This window comes from Lepidochelys kempii, chromosome 3 (assembly GCF_965140285.1).
Source record: "Lepidochelys kempii isolate rLepKem1 chromosome 3, rLepKem1.hap1, whole genome shotgun sequence".
Classification (NCBI taxonomy): Eukaryota; Metazoa; Chordata; order Testudines; family Cheloniidae; genus Lepidochelys; species Lepidochelys kempii.
This window is the reverse complement of record NC_136382.1, coordinates 112,125,567-112,149,212: the sequence shown is the minus strand read 5'-3', so window position 1 is coordinate 112,149,212 and position 23,646 is coordinate 112,125,567. Positions and strand designations below refer to the sequence as shown.

At 40.2% G+C, this 23,646-nt stretch overlaps 1 protein-coding gene across 1 annotated transcript in view; it reads right to left on the bottom strand.

Annotated features, from left to right (window-relative positions):
- Nucleotides 1-1,581: 1,581 nt before the first annotated feature.
- Nucleotides 1,582-23,646, bottom strand: part of RAB32 (RAB32, member RAS oncogene family) — a 58,553-nt gene continuing 36,488 nt past the window's right edge. The window contains exons 2-3 of the mRNA XM_073337562.2: nt 9,291-9,568; nt 1,582-6,260 (exon numbers count right to left, since the gene is read on the bottom strand). Of these exons, the coding sequence (XP_073193663.1) occupies nt 6,111-6,260; nt 9,291-9,568 (428 nt within the window). The 3' untranslated portion in view covers nt 1,582-6,110. The remainder of the gene's footprint in view (nt 6,261-9,290; nt 9,569-23,646) is intronic.

Sequence of the window (23,646 nt, the reverse complement as noted above, 5' to 3'; positions counted from 1 at the left end):
AATCAAAAATATAAAGTGAGCACTGTACACTTTGTATTCTGTATTGTAATTGAAATAGATATATTTGAAAATGTAGAAAAACATCCAAAATATTTAATAAATTTCAGTTGGTATCCTATTGTTTAACAATGTGATTAATCACAATTAATTTTTTTAATTGTGATTTTTTTGAGTTAATCATGTGAGTTAACTGTGATTAATCAACGCCTTAATATTTATATTGCCATACATTTGATTTAGGATATGGCAATAATTTACCATACCTTTGACTAATCATTTATAGTTCAAGAAATTGTTAATTAGGGCTGCTTTTGCTAAGAGAGCAGCAGGGGTCAGGTTACTCAGCAAATCCTCACAGAACAAGAATGGATTCTGCCCCCTTAGTCTATAGATCTTGAGAGTTGCAAAGATCAATATTTCTGTAGCCATACTATAGCAAGGAGTCTTGGTGACACTATTCCGTGGTAGCCAGTACTCTCAGAAATCAATCTCAGGAAGTTGGTGTGCTTCACTGGATGGTGGGGACAGCAAGTGAGCCTGGGAGACAGGATCTGTATCCTTCCTTCATAGACAGGTTTCAGAGTAACAGCCGTGTTAGTCTGTATTCGCAAAAAGAAAAGGAGTACTTGTGGCACCTTAGAGACTAACCAATTTATTTGAGCATGAGCTTTTGTGAGCTACAGCTCACTTCATCAGATGCATACTGTGGAAATTGCAGAAGACATTATATACACACAGAGATCATGAAACAATACCCCCTCCCACCCCACTGTCCTGCTGGTAATAGCTTATCTAAAGTGACCAAGTTGGGCCATTTCCAGCACAAATCCAGGTTTTCTCACCCTCCACCCCCCCCACACACAAACTCACTCTCCTGCTGGTAATAGCCCATCCAAAGTGACCACTCTCTTCAATGTGTATGATAATCAAGGTGGGTCATTTCCAGCACAAATCCAGGTTCTCTCACTCCCTCACCCCCCTCCAAAAACCACACACACAAACTCACTCTCCTGCTGGTAATAGCTTATCAAAAGTGACCACTCTCCCTACAATGTGCATGATAATCAAGGTGGGCCATTTCCAGCACAAATCCAGGTTTTCTCACCCCCCCACCCCCATACACACACAAACTCACTCTCCTGCTGGTAATAGCTTATCTCCAGCTGGAAATGGCCCAACTTAATGATCACTTTAGATGAGCTATTACCAGCAGGACAGTGGGGTGGGGGGGGGTATTGTTTCATGGTCTCTGTGTGTATATAATGTCTTCTGCAGTTTCCACGGTATGCATCCGATGAAGTGAGCTGTAGCTCACGAAAGCTCATGCTCAAATAAATTGGTTAGTCTCTAAAGTGCCACAAGTACTCCCTTCCTTCATAGAGTAGAAGGAAAGAAAGTGTTAGTGTCCACCCCTGCCCATCCTTCCTCCCATACATGCAGTAGCTGAAGGGCAGAGGTGTAAAAGCTGCTCTTCTGCCCATACATACCCCAGCCCCTTTCCATTCAATATAGGGCCCTTGCCCAGATAAGGCAGTGGCAGCAGCTTAAGTAACTCACTCCAGGAAACATTTTGTATGCACGTTTATTTGAGGCAGTGAAATAGAACTTGAAATGTATTCATACTAATACATAAAGAGCATAAAAAAGGATTTTAAGCAAGTCTTTGTACTGAAGGAACAGTATTATTTCAGGTGCTGGTAAAAGAATCCAAGGTAGTATGTGTTAAAAAACCATATATATATATGTAGGTACCCTAATTTCTTGGTAATGCATTTTTTAATACAAGCCACAATTGATAGAGGTTACCAAAAAAACTCACATCCACACTCCATCATTTTCATACAGATCTTTATAAACAGACATTGATTACACAGGCACAGCTTCTTTAAATTGTCTTAATTATATGCCAGATGAAAATTGGCATGTTTCATATTTTCAGTGTACCAGTCTGTCCACAGTACAGGACTTTCATACTCTGTCAAATAATGAAACTACAATTGAATACATAATTTCTCTCAGACATTTTGCTATACCATGTTCCGTACCTATAAGAAATACAGACCCAGAATGTTCTTGCTTTTGTTATTGTGTCCAGGGAGGCTGAAGTGTTCCCCTACTGGCTTTTGAATGTTATAATTCCTGTCAGATTTGTGTCCATTTATTCTTTTGCGTAGAGACCATCTGGTTTGGTGCCCCTCTGCCATGTACATTTGCTTAGAGACTGTCCGGTTTGGCCAAAGACTTAAAAGTGGCAATTCAACAACAAAACACTTCAAAAACAGACTCCAGTGAGAAACTAAAGAACTGGAATTAATGTGCAAACTGGACACCATCAAATCAGGCCCGATTAAAGACTGGGAGTGGATGGGTCATTACAAAAACTAATTTCCCCATACCATTACTCACACCTTCTTGTCAATTGTTTGAAATGGGCCACCCTCATTCCCATACAAAAGTGTTTTCCTCCCTTGGTATTCTACTGTTAACTGAATTCTCATTAGCACTGACCCCCCACTTGGTAAGGCAACTCACATCTTTTCATGTACCATGTATATACACACACACACACCCCTGCTACTGTATTTTCCACTCCATGCATCCGATGAAGTGGGTTTTAGCCCACAAAAGCTTATGCCCAAATAAATTTGTTAGTCTCCAAGGTGCCACTAGGACTCCTGGTTGTTTTTGTTTATTATATAGATTCTCAAGGGCTGAGTTGCTGCCCTTGACTCAAGGCATTGAAGAAACCTAGGGATTATGATTTAGGATGGAGGTGATAGGTCAAAAAATGAACTTCCACTCAGTTCATTTAGTCTTCAATATGTCCAGAAGTTCAGATTTTCCTACTTCATTCTCTTCCACAGTTAAAGTGCTTCTCAAATTCCCATACTGAAAGCTCACTCATTACTTTAACGACTCCTACATAGAGAACAGTCATGGTGGCTGGGCAAATTAAGGTTTTAAAAATAGGATGCCACAGCTGCCTTAGACCATACTTTGTGACTAAGAACCAGGAAGACTTTTTCCTATCTCTACCCCCAAATAAATTCAGCATCTTAGAGAGTGATACATGACTGAAGCCTGGATACAGCTTTAACTTCAGATAAGGATAAAGAAAGTATGAATTTCTCCAAGATTATTCCTGATATCTGGCAACTAGATGGTCAGATATCTGTCCACCTAAGATTGAACATAGTAAGTATGCCAGTCTGATCATTTCATTAACAGGTTTATGGTAAGTTTCCTAGCTTTGGCAGTGTGAAATTTAACAGGGACCTGTGATTCAATTGTTTCAACAGCAACTAAATTCAGTGGAGACTGCTTAGGAGAAATCTGGGCATGAGAACTTTAAGAATTGTGTTGCTGTGTCTACACTTCACTTAACCAATACTGCACTTTAATTTTACTGTTGCATTTCACAGAATATCTACTATTTGAAAACTACTTTACTATAAAAGTGACCAGTTTGACAGAAAGAAAAGAGGAAAACATTTATACTTTTCCATGGACTGTTTCTTCACTTAAAGTTTTGAAAGCTGAAGAGATTTGTTGAGGGTTTTTTTAACATTTAAAATAAACTGACCTTTTAAACAGGGAATAGTGCCAGTTATATTAATAGATTTGTCAATTTGACAGGTTCAAGCCATTAATGAACCAAGTTAGTGTAATATTGCATATATCCAGTGATTGATAATACACAAGACCACATAAACAGAAGATTGAAGATCGGTTAAACAGATACTCAGATATTGCACATAGCAGCCTACTCAAGCAACATGAACTAATGGGCCAGTGTACATCTCTGATGACTGGTTAAAGCACTTTGGTTTTTGTACAGCTATAATTAGAACCAGAGTTCTTGCATGCTCTGATAACTCCCATGATAGATGGCATGCCTCCACCCAATATTCTGTTTAATGGCTAAACCTTAGCAAGCAGACAGGTTTTATAGGCATGTTTGCAATTTACAGAACATGCCAGTGTTCTAAAAAGAGGATAAAAGACTCCCACATACTAACTTTAATCAGTTTGGGGAAAATAGCATTGCCCGAGTGGACTATGGCACGAGGGGAAGGGAGAAAGTATTCTTTCAAAACCACTTTCCCTTCAGAAACACAGTCTACAAAGAGGTAGCCATGTTTTGAATTTTAAGAAACTTAAGTATAAGCTACTTTAGCCTACTTTTCAAGTTTGGTTAATATTACATATGGTAATTTTAAGTGTCTATCTTAAGGTAAAACAGGAAATAAGAAGAGGGAGTTTAATATGGCAATGAATGGAGCAGAATGAAGGAAAAATAGTTTACAGACTTCAGTGAGAATGCATGTTTTGAGAGAAACTGGAACACAAACAACACACAAGAGTCTTATTTCACACAGGAATGACGACAGTGTGCCTGAATTGTTTTATTTATTTCTTAAAAATAAAGAATTTATTTGTATGCATCTCATTAAAAAGTAGCTTGTACTTATGTACACTCACTTTAATAGGCAAGTATGGAAGACAGTGCATCTAACTGTGACACATGGATAGGGCTTATGACCTAAACTTTAACAATGTCAGACCAAGCAAAAACAAGAGAGACTTCAGGAAAAAATGGCAACTAAGGTGCAACATGTGGCAAAAAACCAGCCTCCAGAGCCTGTTGAGAAAGCAGGAGTTCCATTTAATGTAGGATTACCACAATCACTAGATAAATGAATCCTTTTCACCAGCCGTCCTGCCCCTCACTCAATTCCTGCCATATTCATGAGTTGCAGAAGTCAAGACTTCACATAACCAGCCTCCTAGGAGGAGGCAAAGCAAGATAGGAGTTTCCTCACTTGAACTTTTAGCATTCAAAAATATTTAGGTATAAAAATTGGTAACACATTTTCCATTTACACTTTGTACTGGTGAATTACGTGCAGCATGTGTTTTTATAATTAGTGAAGGCCTTTGTAATAGATTAACAACTATATCTGAGTGATTTAAAAAACCCTTCAATTTATCTTGGGATGCCTCTGAGGCCTCCCTCTTTTCCATGCGCTACTAAATCAAAAGGTATTCCAAGACCAAGGTCTGAGTAATTCAAATCATTCATCTAGTCATACTGTATGCTACTTTCAAAAACCAGTTTAAGACAAGTAACCAAAACTAGAACCTTTTCATATATTGGCAGTCCTCTCCTGGATGAAGTTAAAGCTAGTATCTCAAAACATTAGTGTATGAACTATTTCTGGTCATTCCTTTTAATATGTGCACATGGGTGATGCTTCCTTAGGTTATTTTAACTGGGTGCACTACACTAGGAAAAACCTGCTATTTGTGCTGGAATGTGTTTTACAGGTTCAAACTGGTTAACAGTATTTGAAGTAAAATATTCTCAGCTAATAACTGGAGATGCACTTGCTAGCATCTGTATCACTGCAGTAGCCATGTCACATAGGACACCTGGGTTTCCCCTCCTGTTCTTCTGACTTGCCAAGTGGTGTGTTTATCTTGTATTGGGGCTTAGTGGCAAAGTCAGGATGGGACCTCCTGCCATTGCTCAGTTATCCCTGTCCAGTTCAGGAAAACATTCACCTGCTCCAGGAGAACTGTAGTTACAGGGTCCTCACATTAGGGGGCAATCAACAGGGACAAAATAGTAGGTATGGGAAAGGAGGCAGGCAGGCAGCAGTGGGAGGTTATAGGTATAAGGACACTTGTGGCAAAGAGGCAAGTGCTTATTTCAGCCACAACTTCTGTCAAGAATGACTACTGTTCTGGAATACACCACAATATTCATCCTCTGAACTAACACCTAGCCTGGATACACGTCATACTGAATGTTGTCTGTATTCCTTTGAGGATAAAGTGTAAACACCACCCTCCGTTTTCCTGTCAGAAGAAGGTAACCAACTCCCAGACACAGCTGCTCTTTTAGTGGAGAATGAATGATAAACCCAACACATTTTCAATTTTATACAAAAAGAAACTGTAAACACCCCAAAATACCACCAATTCAAAGATAACCAAACCCCTCACTTGGAATGTCCTTAATGCAGCACCATAGCAGCAGTCTGATCTAAGGAACAAGAGTCTTGCTGCTCATTCTGTCGCATTTACATGCAAGAGTAAAGGTAACATTAGCAACACTGTGGTTTACTGTCCGCTCTCAAGGGGTCTGGGTCCAGTTTTAGTTTGCTCACATCATTCTCTTCATTAGGAAAGCTTTTGTAGTTGGCAAGGACCTTTTCCACCAAAAATCGAGCAGCTTCATCTATGTTGATGTTGTCCTAAAAAAGTTGTGAAAGTTTAAAAAAAAATCAGTGATCTTTTCATCAACAGGTTATAGTCATACCTGCCTATTAAAAAAGGTTGGCAAATGCTCTTGTAGAAATTCTTTGTAACTTGACTTAGGCAGCTCTGATAGAGTTGAACACATTGCTTAATATTCCTGCCTTAGGTGAAGGCTGCAAGTTCTTTAAAGCATGGGAAAGATTATCTAGTTTCACTGTACATTCCTTATATAGAAACGGATAGATTCACCTAATTTGATGAAGGGGACACTCTGGCCCACTTTGTGTACAATGAAGGTGGACAGGTGCTTTACCTGGAGGGTCTGGTTCTGAAACATGGGTATTGTAGAGAATCTATAGGAATCTACAGAAATTCCCTAATCTGTAGAGGGAAGGTGGATAAGATAGGACCGAATTTACTGCCTCAGTGAAATGATGAGAGGGGATCCAGTGACTTGGACATTGCCTATTTCAGTTTAAGGGAGCTGTCCCAGCAGACCCATCCGATTGTTCAAGCAGACATAAGAACTACAATTAGAACCAATATCCAAATAAGAAAACTTGGCATGCTTTTATCCAGGTCCTTGCCTCTCCTGCTTTGAAGAGAAAAAAATAAGAAAAAAAATAAGCAATGTGAACGACAGTCAGATACCGACAAGGGAATCACTTCTCAACCATACTGGGAAGTTGGGATGGAGCAATGGTTAATTGACAGACGAGGATAGTCTGTCTTGGTACTTTTTGGGCCACAATGAAAATCCATTGAGCAAAGCATACATTCTTTGAGTTGTGTGTTTAGAACTGGAAGATATGCAAGATACAGGGCACAGTCAAGCTTGAGCAAGGAATCTTTGCTGACTTCCCTCACTTCATTTAAAATGCAACAAGAAACTGGGTTTGAATTGATGGATTGAGGGATACAAATTAGTATCCAGACACTTGGTTATAAATAGATTTGGGGTGGTGGAGAGGGGAGAGATGTGGAAATAAAGGATTTGAAGTGAGAAAGTGACTAAAATGGAAGCTTCCTAAAATGAAGCATTAGAATATTAACTTGCCAGAGATTTTACGGATGGCTCTCACCATTTAAGTAGGATTAGGAAATAAACAGAACTTTAGAATAAGTGGCCTTTGTGATTCACATTAGGCTGCCAAACACCCTCTGGCATACCAGCATGCATGCTGCCAGGTATTTACTTGAGTGGCTTTTTTGGGCCATTTATTTTATCTTGCAAATATTGCAAGATGAGCTACAATGGCTAGATGGCAAGGCTATCCATATTCTTTTTAAACCTTGCCTAGTAACCTCAATGTTTTATATACCATTATCAGTAATGGCATTAGAAAGACCAAATATTCAGTCTTGCATGCTCAGAGGCCTTAAATGCTGGGTTTTATAAAAGCTCAGAAGTAAATTATATTTTACATTAAGGAATGGCTTTGTTATTAACAAAGAAAACTAAATACCTCCGTCCTGTATTATGAAGGCTTCTGCAGGTGAAGCCCAGCTGGACTCCCAGGGCAAGGAAGTCTGCCTAAAGGCGGGCTACAATGGTGCAAGGTACCTGTAAAACTTTCCTCCTGCTGATTGAGTCTGCACTAACCACCTGGGCCAAAGTAAACCACACTAGCCGATTGATGAAGGAGCTTGGTCAAAGCATTCAGAAGACTAGCCAGTTCAATGTGTGATCTGTACAATCAGCATGTTCCGTGGGGAACCCTGACAACTATCCTGGCACAGTTCCCCTGAAAGCAAGTTGCAGCGGCTCTCACTGCAACACGGAGATGTAATTTGCCAATCAGTGCACCAACATGAGCCCATACACTTGCACAGGATGCATTTGGCTGTGACTGGTCACAGCCAACCATGTTCTGGGGCTGTAGGATTAACTTTGTACGAGAATACGCAAGCAAGCACTGCCTGGAGATAGGGGCAAATATGGAATTCCCCTTTACTAGACTGACCTAGATGTCTACATGTACATCTTGAGGGTATCAAAAATATCCCCACTTGTAGCTCATCTCAGAACCTTAAATACAAACGTATTTGGGAACAAGTCAGTTCTCAACTTGCTTTCTAAGATGGGAATTTTTGATTAGATTCTCTTGGCAGAGAAACAGAATGTGCTGTACTTACAGCATCAAAAGAAGGGCAGCTGCTGTAAGAGACACTAAACCTTCAACTCACAGTTTGGGTAGTAACTGCAATTTATGCATTAAAAAAGGTACTATCCAGAGAGATCTAAAAAGGTTAGGGAGGACTAACAAAATTTATTTGTCTCTATGGTGCCACAAGGACTCCTCGTTGTTTCAGGGGAACAGTCACCCATAATGGAATTTCCAGCTACAAAGATTCTGTTTAATCTAAGACACAAGAAGCAGGGCATTCATCATTACGCCAGCAATGCAAGTTTACTGTAGCAACAAACTGACAGGCAGCGTTCTTGCGTTATCAAAGTCTGTTAATGTTGTACAAGGCATGGACTATCTTGCCTAAACTATTGTAACCTCTTTCCTGGACTCTTCCCACCTCCTTCCACTGGGTTTGCTTAATGCAATCATCTCCTCTTTACTTTCAAAGCTCTCCATCTCTGCTCTTACTTAAGGTGTACCCTTCCTCCTCTACCCAGTCTCTTCTCAGAGGAATCTCTTCCCTTCCCCCATTTTTCACTTCTTTTCTCACATGCTGGCTGCCTGGAACAGTCATCTCACATTTATGTCTATTTTTCCTATGCTGACTCAGCTCAGACAGTTGAAGGGGAAGTGGACAAATAAATGGAGGGAAGCAAAGGGGCTTTGTGGTTTAGTGCAGTATATCAAAGGATCAAGTAGGCCAATAGCCTTCAGAATTCAGACTCTGAGTTAAATCCTAATATGGATGTGTGGATTAAGGGAGAGTATGAATTCCCTTTGGGAATTCACTACTGCTAAACTGTGGAAAGCACTCAAGTACTATAGTGATGGGCTGCAAAGTATTCACTTAACAGAACTTTTACAAGACTATCCTTATTTTTCAGGAATGCTCACCTTGGCAGATGTTTCAAACCACCCAATAAAGCCACCTTCTCTGCAGAACTGGTCCATCTGAGAGGGATTCTGGCTGCCATCTTTTTTCTGGTCACACTTGTTTGCAAGGAGAACTGCAGGGATGGGGCTGCCATTTGGAAGTAGCACTTTACTGTCCAAGTCGTGTTTCCACTTGGAAACAGCTTCAAAAGTGGAGCCTCTTGTGACATCGAAGACCACAAGAGCACCAACTGCCTCCTTATAGTAAACTCTTGTCATGTTACCAAAACGTTCCTGGCCTGAAAGAAACAGAGCAACAACTTTACCTTTGTTTTGAAATCAGCAAAAGCTATTGATATAAACTGAAGTTATCCCAGGTAGATAAAAAATTTTAAAACCAAGTTTATCAGATTGATACATCTGACTCTAGGATTAAGTACAAAATTATAGTTAGTTATTTAGGTAAACTGGAGAAACAAGTCCACTTGTGTTAAATCAGCATACACAGACCATTGCATAGATATGCAATGCATACCAGAGTATGGTACAACTGTTATAAGTCGATGACTGCTTAATATCAAACCATTTGTCAATAGTCATTGGTAGTGGTTTTTCTTAACTCCTCTTTGGAGAGCTGATAGCATTTCCTAGGACAAAAGCAATGCCCTCTGAAGTGTCACTGGCTTGCCAGACCTACACCAAGATGTTTCAAATAATTTCCTATGACTTTAGTATTACACCTGATAGTTGAACAACAGATTTCAGAGAGCCCACAGTGAACCTACAGAGCGCTTCAATTCAGCAGCTAGTTCAATAGTGCATACTATGACAGATGTTATGGACACACAGTATCTGAGAATACTGTATCATTTTTATGAATGCTATGTATATCTGTAAGAGCTAGAAGTTCTATTCTAGCTCCACAGAGGAGTTACAGGAATTTCCAGCAGGAATTGAAGTCACTGGAATAATTAATACAAATCCTTAGACTAGTAACCAGTCTGGTGATGCCTCAGTCCTGGAGGAACTTACGTGTGCGGCTACCTTTAACCAGGTCAAGGAACTGTAATTCACCAGCCTGACAGTGGAGAGGGACACTTCCTCAGTCCAAGACCTGACAGGATGCTATGACCAAGGGTGACAGAATCTGCAGAAAGGGTAAGAAGTACTGCAAAACCTGCCAAGGTCTCCATTTCAAAGATAACTTGTCAAGCAGTCAGTCATTTAAGACCTGCATATAAGCAGTTTATTATGATGTTCTCTCATGCTTTTGTTCTGAATAGATACTTTGTTTTATGAAGGTTGGCTGTCACTGCCCTGAGGAGAACAGGGCTGCAAGTGCTGAACTGAAGTCAGACTTACTCAGGTGATCAGTTAATTGGAGCCCAAACCCCAATCTAGAAAGCTATGGGATCCTGCTCTGAGAAAGATCTCGGACCATCGCCTAATGCCCTCAGGGAAGCCATGAAAAAGGTCAGAGGTACAGTTATGTTGAGAATTGACACATACCATATAGTAACGGTAGAAGTCTCCAGTTCTTCTTAGGGAATCAGACTGGGAGGATGAAGTGTATGTAACAAATATTACCCATCCCTTTTCCAGAATGAGACAAGTACTCAAGAGGCATTTATTACTACCAAGAAGTGGCTAAACACACAGCATTACAGTGAACCCATTTTTAATTTATGGGCCATTTTAAGTTTAAGCCTTTTCAAACTCATCTCTGGAATGCCTTCTAACAATTAACTACTTCAGAGCATTGAACAAGGAACCACACCAAGTTATAAAAAAAATGTAAGCCTCTTTTGAGGGTTAGAGACAGGAGAACAGAATCCATTCAGACTTAAAATCTGGAAAGCCAGATAGTGGCTTTCTATATAGTGGAAAGCCAGTTATGCTAGCTGTTGTCACTACTGCATCCCTAAAATACTAAAGACTGCTCACCTTAAAATCACTAAAGGAAGTTAACTACTAAGCAGAAATATTTTAGTAATACACTTGTATGCACTGAGACTGAAGCATAGTTCATATTTTTTAATTTCACTGCTGTGTGGAATGGTGTCCCTAGCCTCTGTTTGTCAGAGGGTGGAGATGGATGGCAGGAGAGAGATCACTGATCATTACCTGTTAGGTTCACTTGCTCTGTGACACCTGGCATTGGCCACTGTCAGTAGACAGGATACTGGGCTGGATGGACCTTTGGTCTCACCCAGTATGGCCATTCTTATGAAAGCATAAAGCCTAGAAGCATGCTCATAATAGTCTGGCCATGTTTCAGTGTATGGTATATTACAAAATGCTAGAATATCCATGAGAAAGTTGGGCATGCTACGTGAATATCAAAGTGAGGTTAGGAAATTCAACGGGGGGGGGAGGAGAGAGACACCTTCCGCTCATATTTCTTAAGAAAAAGGAGGACTTGTGGCATCTTAGAGACTAACAAATTTATTTGAGCATAAAGCTTTCATGAGTGACAGCTCATTCCATCGGATGAATGCAGTGGGAAATACAGTGGGGAGATTATATACACAGAGAACATGAAACAATGGGTAACATTGTTTCATGTTCTTTGTATATAAAATCTCCCCACTGTATTTTCCACTGCATGTATCCGTGGAGTGAACTGTAGCTCACGAAAGCTTATGCTCAAATAAATTGGTTAGTCTCTAAAATGCCACAAGTCCTCCTTTTCTTTTTGCGGATACAGACTAACATGGCTGTTATTCTGAAACCTGTAATATTTCATAGTGAAGGTTTTTTATACCATGCCCATCCTGGTAATCCTTTTGAACATACAGGATTTGCTTAATGCAAGCTCTTCTAATATAAGAGGTAGTTAAATAGCAACTACGCTATTGTCATCTCAGGAACATATTTGTAAGTGCTCAGCAAGCAAATCTCTCTGCCTTAACTTTTTTGGGTAAAGGAGACTGTTTAGCTGACTACAATATGTACTTCCCAGCAGAGGTAAACAAATATTAGCAGTACTCCACAACTCGCTACATAGGAGAGTAACTAAAATAGTTTCACGCAGCATCAAGTCCTTCTAGACCAGTACCCTTATTTTAGTAATATCTGTTCTTTAAATGTAATCTGAGATGTTAGGAATGAACCTTTCTAGGACAAAAAAAGGTGCCAGCCAAGGAGTTGCTAGAATCTGGAGTCAGCAATAACTGATGGAATACCCCACAAGAGCCATTTAATCGGAGCGTGAAATGTTTTAACAGGAATAAAATAAGCTGTACAAGCCTGATAAGATACTTAACATACTAAGTAAATCCATTTAGTCATGTCTGAATATCAGTGACAGCAGAGTTTTCTGAAGCCTTCATGATCTATCTCAAACTTTGAATGCGGAGTAGCTTACCTTCCAGTGACTTACTGCAAATAATCCATCCATTTCCCTGGCAGGCCATTCCCTACTATGACCACCCTTCACCATTCCTTCCACAATAAATCTCAATGTTACTTTCATCTCTATGTCTAATGTGAGACAAGTACATAAGTTTGCATCTGATTTCTGACACCAGGGTCTGCTTCTCTTCAATAATATTTCTAACGTAGTCTTCCCCTATTCCCTCCCTTCCAGGAAATACGTAAGAGCCTTTGCCAGCATTTAAAAAGCTTCAATTTTCTTGTCAGCATTAACTTTCCCATGATTCACATCCATATGCCAAAAGTTACGCGTCTCACCAGTTGTCCCTTCATACATTTCAAGATGCCATTTCCCTCCTCCAAATACTTTCAATGAGGCCGCAGCTGAGTGAGCGATCCCAGTCTTTTCAATTTCTCTGCAATGGTTCCTGGGTTGGAGACAAGTGATCCCAGATAATTTACTGCCTCTACAGCTTTGTCTGTTAATCATGTCATCTTGCTTATTAGCAGTTTTCATTGCATTCAGAAAGATTCCATATTCCTCACCGGTTTTACACACTGACATTGTTGCACTGCATCACTGGGTTGCAGCAGAAAGCGTTGAGTGTCATTAGCAGATCTGAGGTCAGTTAAGAGGCGTCCACCAGTAGAAATCCCAGCTCCTTCCACTTGGAAGGTTTGACAACGTTCTCATAACACATTCTGTGCATATAGTAGAGAGGGTCGGGGACAAAATATATCCTTGTTTCACACCCTGACAGTGGGTGATTTTTCCACTGGGTATCTATTGCTGTTTGCTGGAGTCCCCATGACCACTAGTATGTTCTAAAGACAGTCATGTTGGACAGTATGAAACACTTTGATTAGTCAACGAAGCACATGGGTGATAATACACTCTGCATTCTGTAAATCATGTGATAGATATTTGCAATTAGGTCATGTGCCTTGGCCCACTCTGAAACCAGCCTCTTGTGGTAGTGGTTCTGCTTCTATCTCTCCCCCTCCCGCCACACAATTCTAGATTATATAGAGCAGAAGTTCACTCATGTGCTATATCAAGGCGATGGTACAATAGTTACTGAATGGAGGTGTCTTTCTGTCCTTATCAAAGAAAGGCTCTTCAGCCAGTCCCCGAGTGAGTCCTACATCATTGCCATATTTTCCAACGTAAGTACTGCATTGGCCAATCACCGAACAATTCTGAAGGCACATTTAGCCCTGGTGCTTTCCCAGGCTTCATTTTCGAACAGCATGAATCACTTCCTCTCACAGGATTGATTGTCATCCTGTGTGATGACTGGCTGTGGTAAGACATGCAGATTGTTACAGTAACTTCTCCACTTGTGTTTACTATCACCCTCAGTGAGAACTCTGCTGTCACACTGTTATTCTGTTTGATAGAGGCGAAAACCTTTTGGTAAGAAGTCTGACCACTGGACACAGATTTTGTATTACTACTTCTTATAATTCTGAAGTTCCATACATTTTGCCCTTATAATTCACTTTGCTTGTCTAAATGTAACTTTGAATCTGTCTGCTCAATTCCTTGTATTCCCCTCCCAGGTTCTTCCAGTTCCAAGCCACTCTTTCATTCTTCCACCAGCTCAAACACCTTCTCAGTTAACCAGGGTGCGGTCAAACACTGACTTCTTGGAATAGGTGGTTTTGGCAGTGCCAAGCATAGTAGTTTTTGTTCTATTCCAAAATTCACTGGGGTTGTTTTCACCCATGCTGATCCCTCAAACCCACTCTGGACAGAAGTTATATAATTCTCATTGATTCTGGAGAAGTCCAAACTCAGTGGACTTGTCAAACATTATAAGTTTTAATTATGTTTGAAGCTAACTGCTGATTGTCTGACCCACTTCAGATTACATGCACTCTGGGAAAATCTTTGTTCATTGGCCATTTGATCTCCAGAACGGCTATAATATTAGAAAGTCAATTTGGTTGTGTCATACTATCAGGTGACCTCCATGTGCGCAGCATCTAGGATGTTGGTGAAAATGGTGTTTGTAATGAACAGGTGATTAGAGCAGCAGAATTCAGCTAACCATCTTCCTCTCGTTTTGTGAGCAAATACTAGCAGCACAGAAATACAGTACAGGCATATTCCCTTATCTGGGAGCAGGGCAAAGAGCTAAGAGGGGAGGACAGTTTGACCCTTTTGGTATATTAAGAATAACGGATATTGACTTGCTCCTTTTCAGATGTCACATCAGAAATAGAAGCAGGATCTTTGAGCAAGATAGAAGGAAGGAAGTGGGAGTCTCAAAATACATGATCACTACATAATCCCAACCTCAAATAGCTGCAGGCAAGACAGTCAAGCAAGATGTAGGGCATTTCCAAGAAGAGGACTGAGTGGGGAGAGATGGGGAGGTTACTGGTAAACCAGGGAACTGTTTAGCCTTCCTGTACTGAACACAGGACGAGTGTAGCAACATTAATTTGCAATCAGTGAGGAAAGCAAAGTAAGCAATGAGAATTTATAAAGGAGGTATTGCTAGAACTGAACCAGTACTAAAAATGAATACTAAGCTAGTGACCCCTAAAACTGAATAAGCTACGTAATACATCACCTTCAAGAGATTTATTTTCTAGCACACTTAAAGGTGACATGTGCTTCACTAAAAAAGGGTACATGTTGAAAACATCTTGCAATGCAGTTGTGAACTTTAGACCAGACAGTTTCATTAAAACACCAGGAAAAGGAGCGAGGAGCAGATGAAGGACATGGGTTATAGATCTGGTTATGCAGATTGTCCACTTCAGATTGCATACATGGTGGTACAATTATTTTAAATGTGAAACAACGTTAACATCTGAGATACTGCACAAGCAAAATTTAATAGCAGTTTAAAGCCCTAATTTGAGATCAGCTATTCTAAATAGCGATGCTTTTCTGAATGAGGTACAGGAAGAGCTATGAGCTATTTTCATGAATCAGAAAGTGCTCTGGGAAAGGTAAGTGGCAGAAATCACAGCAAGAGTTAGTCTGTGTGGAGCAGGGAGCTTGACATATACCAAGTATGGAAGATTCTTTTGCCTTTATGATTTCCTTATGTGCATTTCCAGCTAAGTTACAGGTGATTGCATCACTAGGGAACTGTCTACACTGGCACTTTATAGTGCTTCAACTTTCTTGCTTGGGGGGTGAAAAAACATCCCCCCCCTCCCCCAAGTGCAGCAAGTTTCAGCACTGTAAAGCACCAGTATATAGACAGTGCACCAGCACTGGGAGCCGGGCTCCCAATGCTGGTAGCTACGCCCCTCGTGGAGGTGATTTTTTTTTAAAAAGAGTGCTGGGAGCGCTCTGCTGCAACTACACAAGCCACGTTAAAGTGCTGCCGTGGCAGCGCTTTAATGTTGCCAGTGTAGACTAGCCCTAGGAAATATTACTTTAAGTGTCAAAAACACAATGCGCGATGGAGAACTAGTCAGCTCTGAAGCCTAGATGAACGCTTCCTAAACCTCTATCTAGAGTAATACGACAGTGTTGTTTTTAAAATGGTCCAGATGTAAACTTGTGACTCCTTAAAATACATGCATTTGAGGTAAATGTGCACTTCAGTAAAAAAGTACTGTTAGTTACCCTACAATAAGTAGCGTTCAAGACATGTTATCCTGAGATTCCACATCAAGAGTGATACCTGTGTGAACAATCACCTGGAGTTCAACTTCTCATTTCTAAACTCCTATGCACATTATGTAAATGGGAACATTAACCATTTTAACAGTCACTTATTGAAAGTTCTTAAATCAACTTATCGGCAACACTAAAGAAGTGTAACACATTTGAAAGAAATATTTGCCTTGAAAATAAATTAAACCTGAGTTTGTACATGGGACAATGTTACTCATACTGAAGCCAATGATTCTTGCACGTAATTTAAACAAGTACTGCGTGGCAGATATCCCAGTGATTGCTGTACTACTTTTGAAACAGCACTACGTTTCTACTATGCAGAAAGATAGATCTAGTAAATTTAGCGTTATTAGCCTCAATTCTTCCACCCTAAAGAATCTGGCTACTTAGAATAGTTTCAAAGGAGAGAATGTTTTCCGCAAGGAACAAACATCTTTGGATTGAAATAGTAAGAGGAACAGATCAGGTTGATGCTATACTGTACTCCTAAACTGCACACAAAAAGAGGAAAAGTTTATTCAGTTGCATTTTCTCTATTCTGAGATAGAGCTGTCCTCCTTAAAGATGATCGTATTGCCTTGGGTAATTTTAATCTATCTGCAGTATTCGAAGTATAGGTTAACTAACATCTCAGTTTAGTTGATGGTTAAAGTTGGTATGCCTGGTAACAGTCAGTGATATACCTATCGTAGTAACAAGAGTATTAGTATATTAGCTGTTTAAGTTTTTTAGGTCTTTGATATTTAAGAAGAGTTAAGATGAAGCTGAAAGAAGTTTCATAGCTGTCTTCAATGTCCTTTAAGCAGCCTGAAATCTGAGTTTTGAGTGAACCAAATAAACATTAATCTAAGCTGATCTACTCTGTCAGCCATCATTATATAGGGAACCATATTATGGTAGAAGTCCATTGGACAATATTGCCACCTCAGACTTCATTGGCAGCTGGAGTTCAGAGAAGTCAAAGGAAAGCTGCTGGTAACACTGTTCCCCATCTGTTGCTTGGACTAACACTCCCGCCACCTTTGAATGGCTCCACTGGAGGTCTTCCTCCCCATCATCTACTACTAATAGTATCACTGAAATCAACCTCTATCAGATGACTGGCAGGTAGATAGTTTAACATGTATTTTTTAAAAATGGGCTCCAGAAAAGACCCTGGCAGTTACAGGCTGGTGACCCTAACTTCAGTACCAGGCCAGCTGGTAGTACCTATAGTAAAGAACAGAATCAGACATCGATAAACATGATTTGCTGAAGAAGAGTCAAATAGCATTTTTGTACAGGGAAATCATGCCTGCCTAATTATTAGAATTCTCTGAGGGTGTCAACAAGCATGTGGATGAGGCTGAGATGCAGTGGCTATATAGCGTACTTTGACAGTCAAAGGCTCTTTAGCAAAATAAGCAGTCACAGGATAAGACAAGTGGTACAAGTAGAATTCATTTCTTACCGGTACATTACACCAGCTAAAGGGGGAGGGGCATGTGACCTCCCTATGTGACCCCGCCCCCAGCTCTCCCCAGTTACAGAGGTGACTCTAGGAGAGATGTGACTAATGCGATATGGTTGTAGGATGACTGAGGGTTGCCTATAGTCACTGTGTAAATTAAAATGTATTAGAAAGGATGTGGCCCAAACCTTCCCAGTCACCCTGTTTGTTTTTTGCCTCCTCCCCACTGGAATCTCTTCAGAGCCCTGACATATTTGATAAGTGTTTAGTAAGTTGTGGATATTCCTTCCAGTAGCACAGCAATTCTGCTGAGTCAGACCTCCCATAATTTTGCACTGTAGATTCTGGCAACACATGCTGAAAGGGAGGGGAAATGTCAGCCAGTGTCAGGAGACCTTTCAATGTGATCCAGCAGAGCTCTAAATTGTCTTTAAAGGTTGAAAGCCTAAGGGAAAAGCTAGGTTTTATATTTTCCGGTTCACCTTTTCTTTGGAAGCTTGTACTGTAGGGATAAAGCTGACACAGGAATGGCTAAACCATCTCAATGTAACATACTGGACAAGCAATAAGATCTACAATTTCATTGCACATTCAGCAGATGAATGACCTTTCATGTATATGGAAAGGCTGCATTATTACTCATACGAAAATAGCAGAATTGCTCATTGTAACAAGTTTTGCAGTGAAAAAGGTCTGAACCCCTTTTAGTCAAAGTCAAGCAAGGCTTTGTGAAACATGACTAATAGTTTGTTTCCATATGAAGACTGAAATACAGTACTGCACTTTTCATCTTTAAGGAAGCTTTCATGTCTTAATGTAATTTATAGCAATGGCTCTCAACTTTTCCAATTACTGTACCCCTTTAAGGAGTTTGATTGGTCTTGTGTACCCTTAAGTTTCACCTCACTTAAGCTACTTGCTTACAAAAACAGACAAATACAGAAGTGTCTCAGTACATTACTGAAAAATGGCTTACTTCTCATTCTTAATTAGAAAATCAATTGGAATATAAATAAATATTGTACTTCTAGTTCAGTATATAGTTTATACTGCTTTATATATACAAGTCATCGTATGACATTTGTTTGCACCGACTTCATGTAGTGCTTTTCATGTAGCCTCTTGTAAAATAGACAAAGATACTTAGATGAGTTGATGTACCCCTGAAAGACCTCTGCATACCCCCCCACGGGTACGCATACCCCTGTTTGAGAACCCCTGATTTACAGTACTATAATTTTTTATATGTATTAGCCCATTCAGTTCAGTTTTGGATGACCCAGATATTACTGGCTGGGCCAGCATAAGCTCAAGGGGCTTTGAGCATACATTTCCTGAATATACTGTTTGGAGCAGAGGACTATCTATAAGATAACTCATTCAGCCCTCCATTCTAGTTAGTTTTCCTTATCTTCTATTACTCAGCTTGAACAATATTTTGCAAATTGCTATTGCCAGAATTTAAATATTTTACGAGTCTTCCATTTTGCTCATATCGGTATCTGTTAACCAGGAGTCCTTTACTAGTGCTAGCACTGGAGGCTACCATACGATATACTAAAGCTGAATTCTAACCAGTTCTGCACTTGGTTGGCAAATCCGATAGTTCCAGCATCTTTAAGGCTGATTTAAGTCAAATTGTTGCTTCATTATCAGATATTAGGGTGAGTACACCACATTTCTGTAAGTTCATATTTCAGTTCTGCATTAAAATACCTTTGCCCAGGAAAATTTAGCCTCCTTAAATTTGTTTCTTTTTTATAAGTCCCAAGTGACTTGTTTCAGCAAGATTTGACATTGCCAGAGTATTGTAACCGACAATGCTAGGTAAGTGCTACATTTCTTACTTATTACAGTGTCTGGAATACTGGGTTAGGGCCCTCACTGCTTGAGATGACAAACTTGAAAGAGAAAATAGAACAAGAATCTTATTGTGATAATAGGTTAAGTAAAAGCAATGTTACTCCACTAGCTTACATTATTCTATATAATACCCAATTTTTACAAATTGATGCAACCCTGTTATAGACCATGCCTGGCTGTATAAGCCTAAGATATGTACTTGCTAAGCTTGGTTTCGCTAAAACACATTAAAATGTGAGCTATTTGAAATAAGACTTCAAAGTGATATACAGAAACTAACCCATATCTGTAAAGCGAAATTTTCCATATAGAATGGAAAAAATTGTTTAAACTAGTAGTTTAAACTAGTAGACAGTAGTTTGACTGTCAACTGCAATATTCAAGGTACCAACGTGGTTTTGCTAAGGGTAAGTTAGTAGGCGCTGACTTTTTCGTAGCTGATAGATACCAGAATGATATTTAACTATTGGGTTAAAAAAAAAAACCTATGGCATCTATAAGTGGTCATTAGCTTTTAAGCAGCTAACACAACTAGAAAGAATCACTATGCAGTAATGTAGTTGCTCCAGAAATATTACACACACAGAACATTGGCAGACGAAGCTGCACTTCAACAACCTATAGTCAGAGCAAGCTTGATAAATCCTAGATAAGCTGCTTTGCTGTTACAGTTCACTGCACTACATTCTACGGGAATCCAGAACAAGTTTGACTAACTTAGTATATCTATCAGAGTGTTAACCATGTTAGTATGTATCAGCAGAAAGAACGAGGAGTACTTGTGGCACCTTAGGGACTAACAAAAGCCCACGAAAGCTTATGCTCAAATAAATTTGTTAGTCTCCTGCTTCACAGCACATACAGTATTAAAGCTTTAATGCTGTATGTGCTGTGAAGCAGGAGACTAAGGACTATTCATCTTGAATTTCATAAATTTGTGAAATTCAAGACATCATCCCCCATTGAAAGTGCACAAAGTCCCTGCTGGTGGAAAAAGGCTAAAAATGTGTGTGTGTGTTATGAAAATGAGTAATGCAAACTTATTTATATTTAAATCATTAGAACAACCAAAGATCAGAATTTAATGATGAATTTTTCACCTAATAATGAATTCTTCACAGTTTGAGATTGTGGGTTAAAGTGTTAGCTCAAAAAGCTTATGCTAAAGCGTGATAGGATTTAAATAGAAGCCAGCGGGGATTGGATTCATTTCACTTGTTAAACGTATCTTTTAAAGAAATAACGCGATTTGAAATCTATGTAAATACACATGAGAGAGAGAGAGAATCAGGGGAAGTGCATTATTGCTGCTCCCTATTGTTGTAACCCATCTAGGGCATCTTGGAAGGGATGAACTGCTAGAACCACAGCATTTTAGTTACAGAAGTACAACCCTCCTGTTGATGCAACTGGTGTAAACCATCTCATCCCCATTCAGGAGGGGGAATAAACTGTACTGTGTGAGAACATTAAAATCATAACTGCATCAAAATTAGGGGTTATGCCAAGTACAACTTCAACAATAAAGACAGCGCCAACTGAAGTTCTACGGATACCAAAAAACCCTGTTTAAATCAGGCTTTAACTTAGATTATAACCAATTGGATAGGGGCTGTACTTTACTGTGTTTGCATAGTGCCTAGAACAAAGGAGCCCCAATCCTGACAGGAAAAGTCTAGGTATGCAAATAGATACCATGCATCACCTTATTCTTTACGTTTCAGTTAGCTCCTCATTGAGGTAAGTGAAGCGGTTCAGACATCTCAGGTCTATTGCAGGCTGTTAGCATACTGAAAACTTCACAGAAAGTTTCAGAGTAGCAGCCGTGTTAGTCTGTATCTGCAAAAAGAAAAAGGAGGACTTGTGGCACCTTAGAGACTAATAATAAATTTGTTAGTTGGTTTGAAGAGACATCATAGCACTGTCACTTTCTGTGACAAGAAAAGGAGTACTTGTGGCACCTTAGACTAACTAACAAATTTATTATTAGTCTCTAAGGTGCCACAAGTACTCCTTTTCTTGTCACAGAAAGTGACAGTGCTATGATGTCTCTTCAAACCAAGAGGCCATGGAGTGTTTTTTTTTTTTTTTTTTTTTAAATACAGATTTTTACCAGTATGCAACAAGGATCCATTATTCCTTGATTATGGCACTAATTACATGATCCCACTATAATTTCTACGGGGCACTTCATTTGTTGCACAAACTGGATGGTGCATAATGAAAAAAGGAGGGTCCTAGCAGCCTGAGCCAGAACATCTACGCTGCAATTAAACAGCCCTGCAGCCTGAGCCAGTCGGCACAGCCATAGGCATCTAATTGCCATGTAGACATACCCTACGAGCCTTGGAAATGTGAAGCAAGTTAACTGTTGCAAAGACATCTGTCTAGCTGCAGAACTAGAAACAGCTTTGAGAGGTGTCATGCACTGCATGTTAAGCATTGTCTCAATGAGCGCTAACTCAGATGCCCAACATTGTTACTGCTTAATCCAGGTAAGAAAGGAGGATCATATTTTGAAGATCAGTACAGTACAATGTGAGCAACAACTAATTTAGGCATCACCAGTGAGTGGACTTGGCAGAGTACTGCCACCTCCACAACAAGAAGGAATCAAGACCAAAGAGCCTAACAAAGCATCTTCCCAAGGGGAAGCCAATTCAAGAAGCCCAGTGGATCATGTAAAGCCTGTAAGGCTATGTTCACACTGCAAAACACAGTGTGGCAGAGAGTCTCCGAGCCTCAGTTAACAGTCTCAGGCTCGCACAGTGGGGGTAAAAATAGCAATGTAGGTGTTCCCAGCCTTTGAAACCCTCCCTCGCCGCCAGGCTCCAGCGCGATCGGTAATGCCTACAGTACTAGTTTTAGTCCCACAGCATGTGCCCAAGACACTTGGCCCAGGCTCAGACTTGCTGCTGCGCTGCGTTTTTCTGAGCAGCATAGATATGCCCAGGAGAAAGCCAAGGACAATAAGCCAAGTACAGCCCATTGATCAAGTCACACCCATCCCTACAAGGATGCTGAGCCCAGAGAGCATGCATCACATTTCAAACATCTGCACAATCTATTGTGAGCAGAGTTCAGAAATGCGCCACCCCCTTTTTCCAATCAAATCTGATGCCGGTTGAAGGCTAGTGATAAAAAAACCCATCTGTTCTGAGTTATGAGAAGGTTTATTTACGAGTTCTGCTGTTAGACATTTGCATCTGACAGGAAACACAGATTATAGGACACGTTTTGGGAACACGAATTGTTTGGTTTGATTGTATCAGGCCTCATTTATTCTTTATGGAGCACTGCTCAGCACAGCTGCAAGAATGATTTCTTCTCTTTAACTACAGCAGCAGGTGCTTCAGAAACACATTAAGCAGAGGTTCTGAAGTGAAGCAGAGAAAGTATCTTGAGGGATAATAGTGTTCCCTTTACTCTAAGGGAGTTCTTCCTTCCAGGCTAGTAGAAGTCAAAAGAGCTTTCTTCCACAGTTATGCAGCAACCCCCTCCTACTGCATCAGGGCAAGCAGAATGTGTGATTGTAGCATGGTTAGGCATATCTATACGGTAACTCCTTGCTTAATGTTTTAGTTATGTTCCTGAAAAATGCAACTAAGCGAAACGATGCTAAGCGAATCCAATTTCCCCAAAAGGAATTAATGTAAATGGGGGGAGGGGGGAAGGGTTAGGTTCCAGGGAAATTTTCTTCACCAGACAAAAAAAAGAATACAAGTTTTAAACAATTTAATACTGTACACAGCAATGATGATTGCGAAGCTTGGCTGAGGTGGTGAAGTCAGATGGTGAGATATTTCCCAGGGGATGTCTTACTGCTAAATGTTGAACTAGAACTCTGCTGAGCCCCCAGGGGTTAACACGTTGTTAATGCAGCCTCACACTCTACAAGGCAGCATGAATGGAGGGAAGGGAGACAGACACACTGTGTGTGCGCGCGCGAGAGAGATGCGCATTGCCCCTTTAAGTACGCTGACCCACTAAGTAGATTGCCTTTTTAAATAGACCAGGAAGCTGAGACAGCAGCTGCTCCC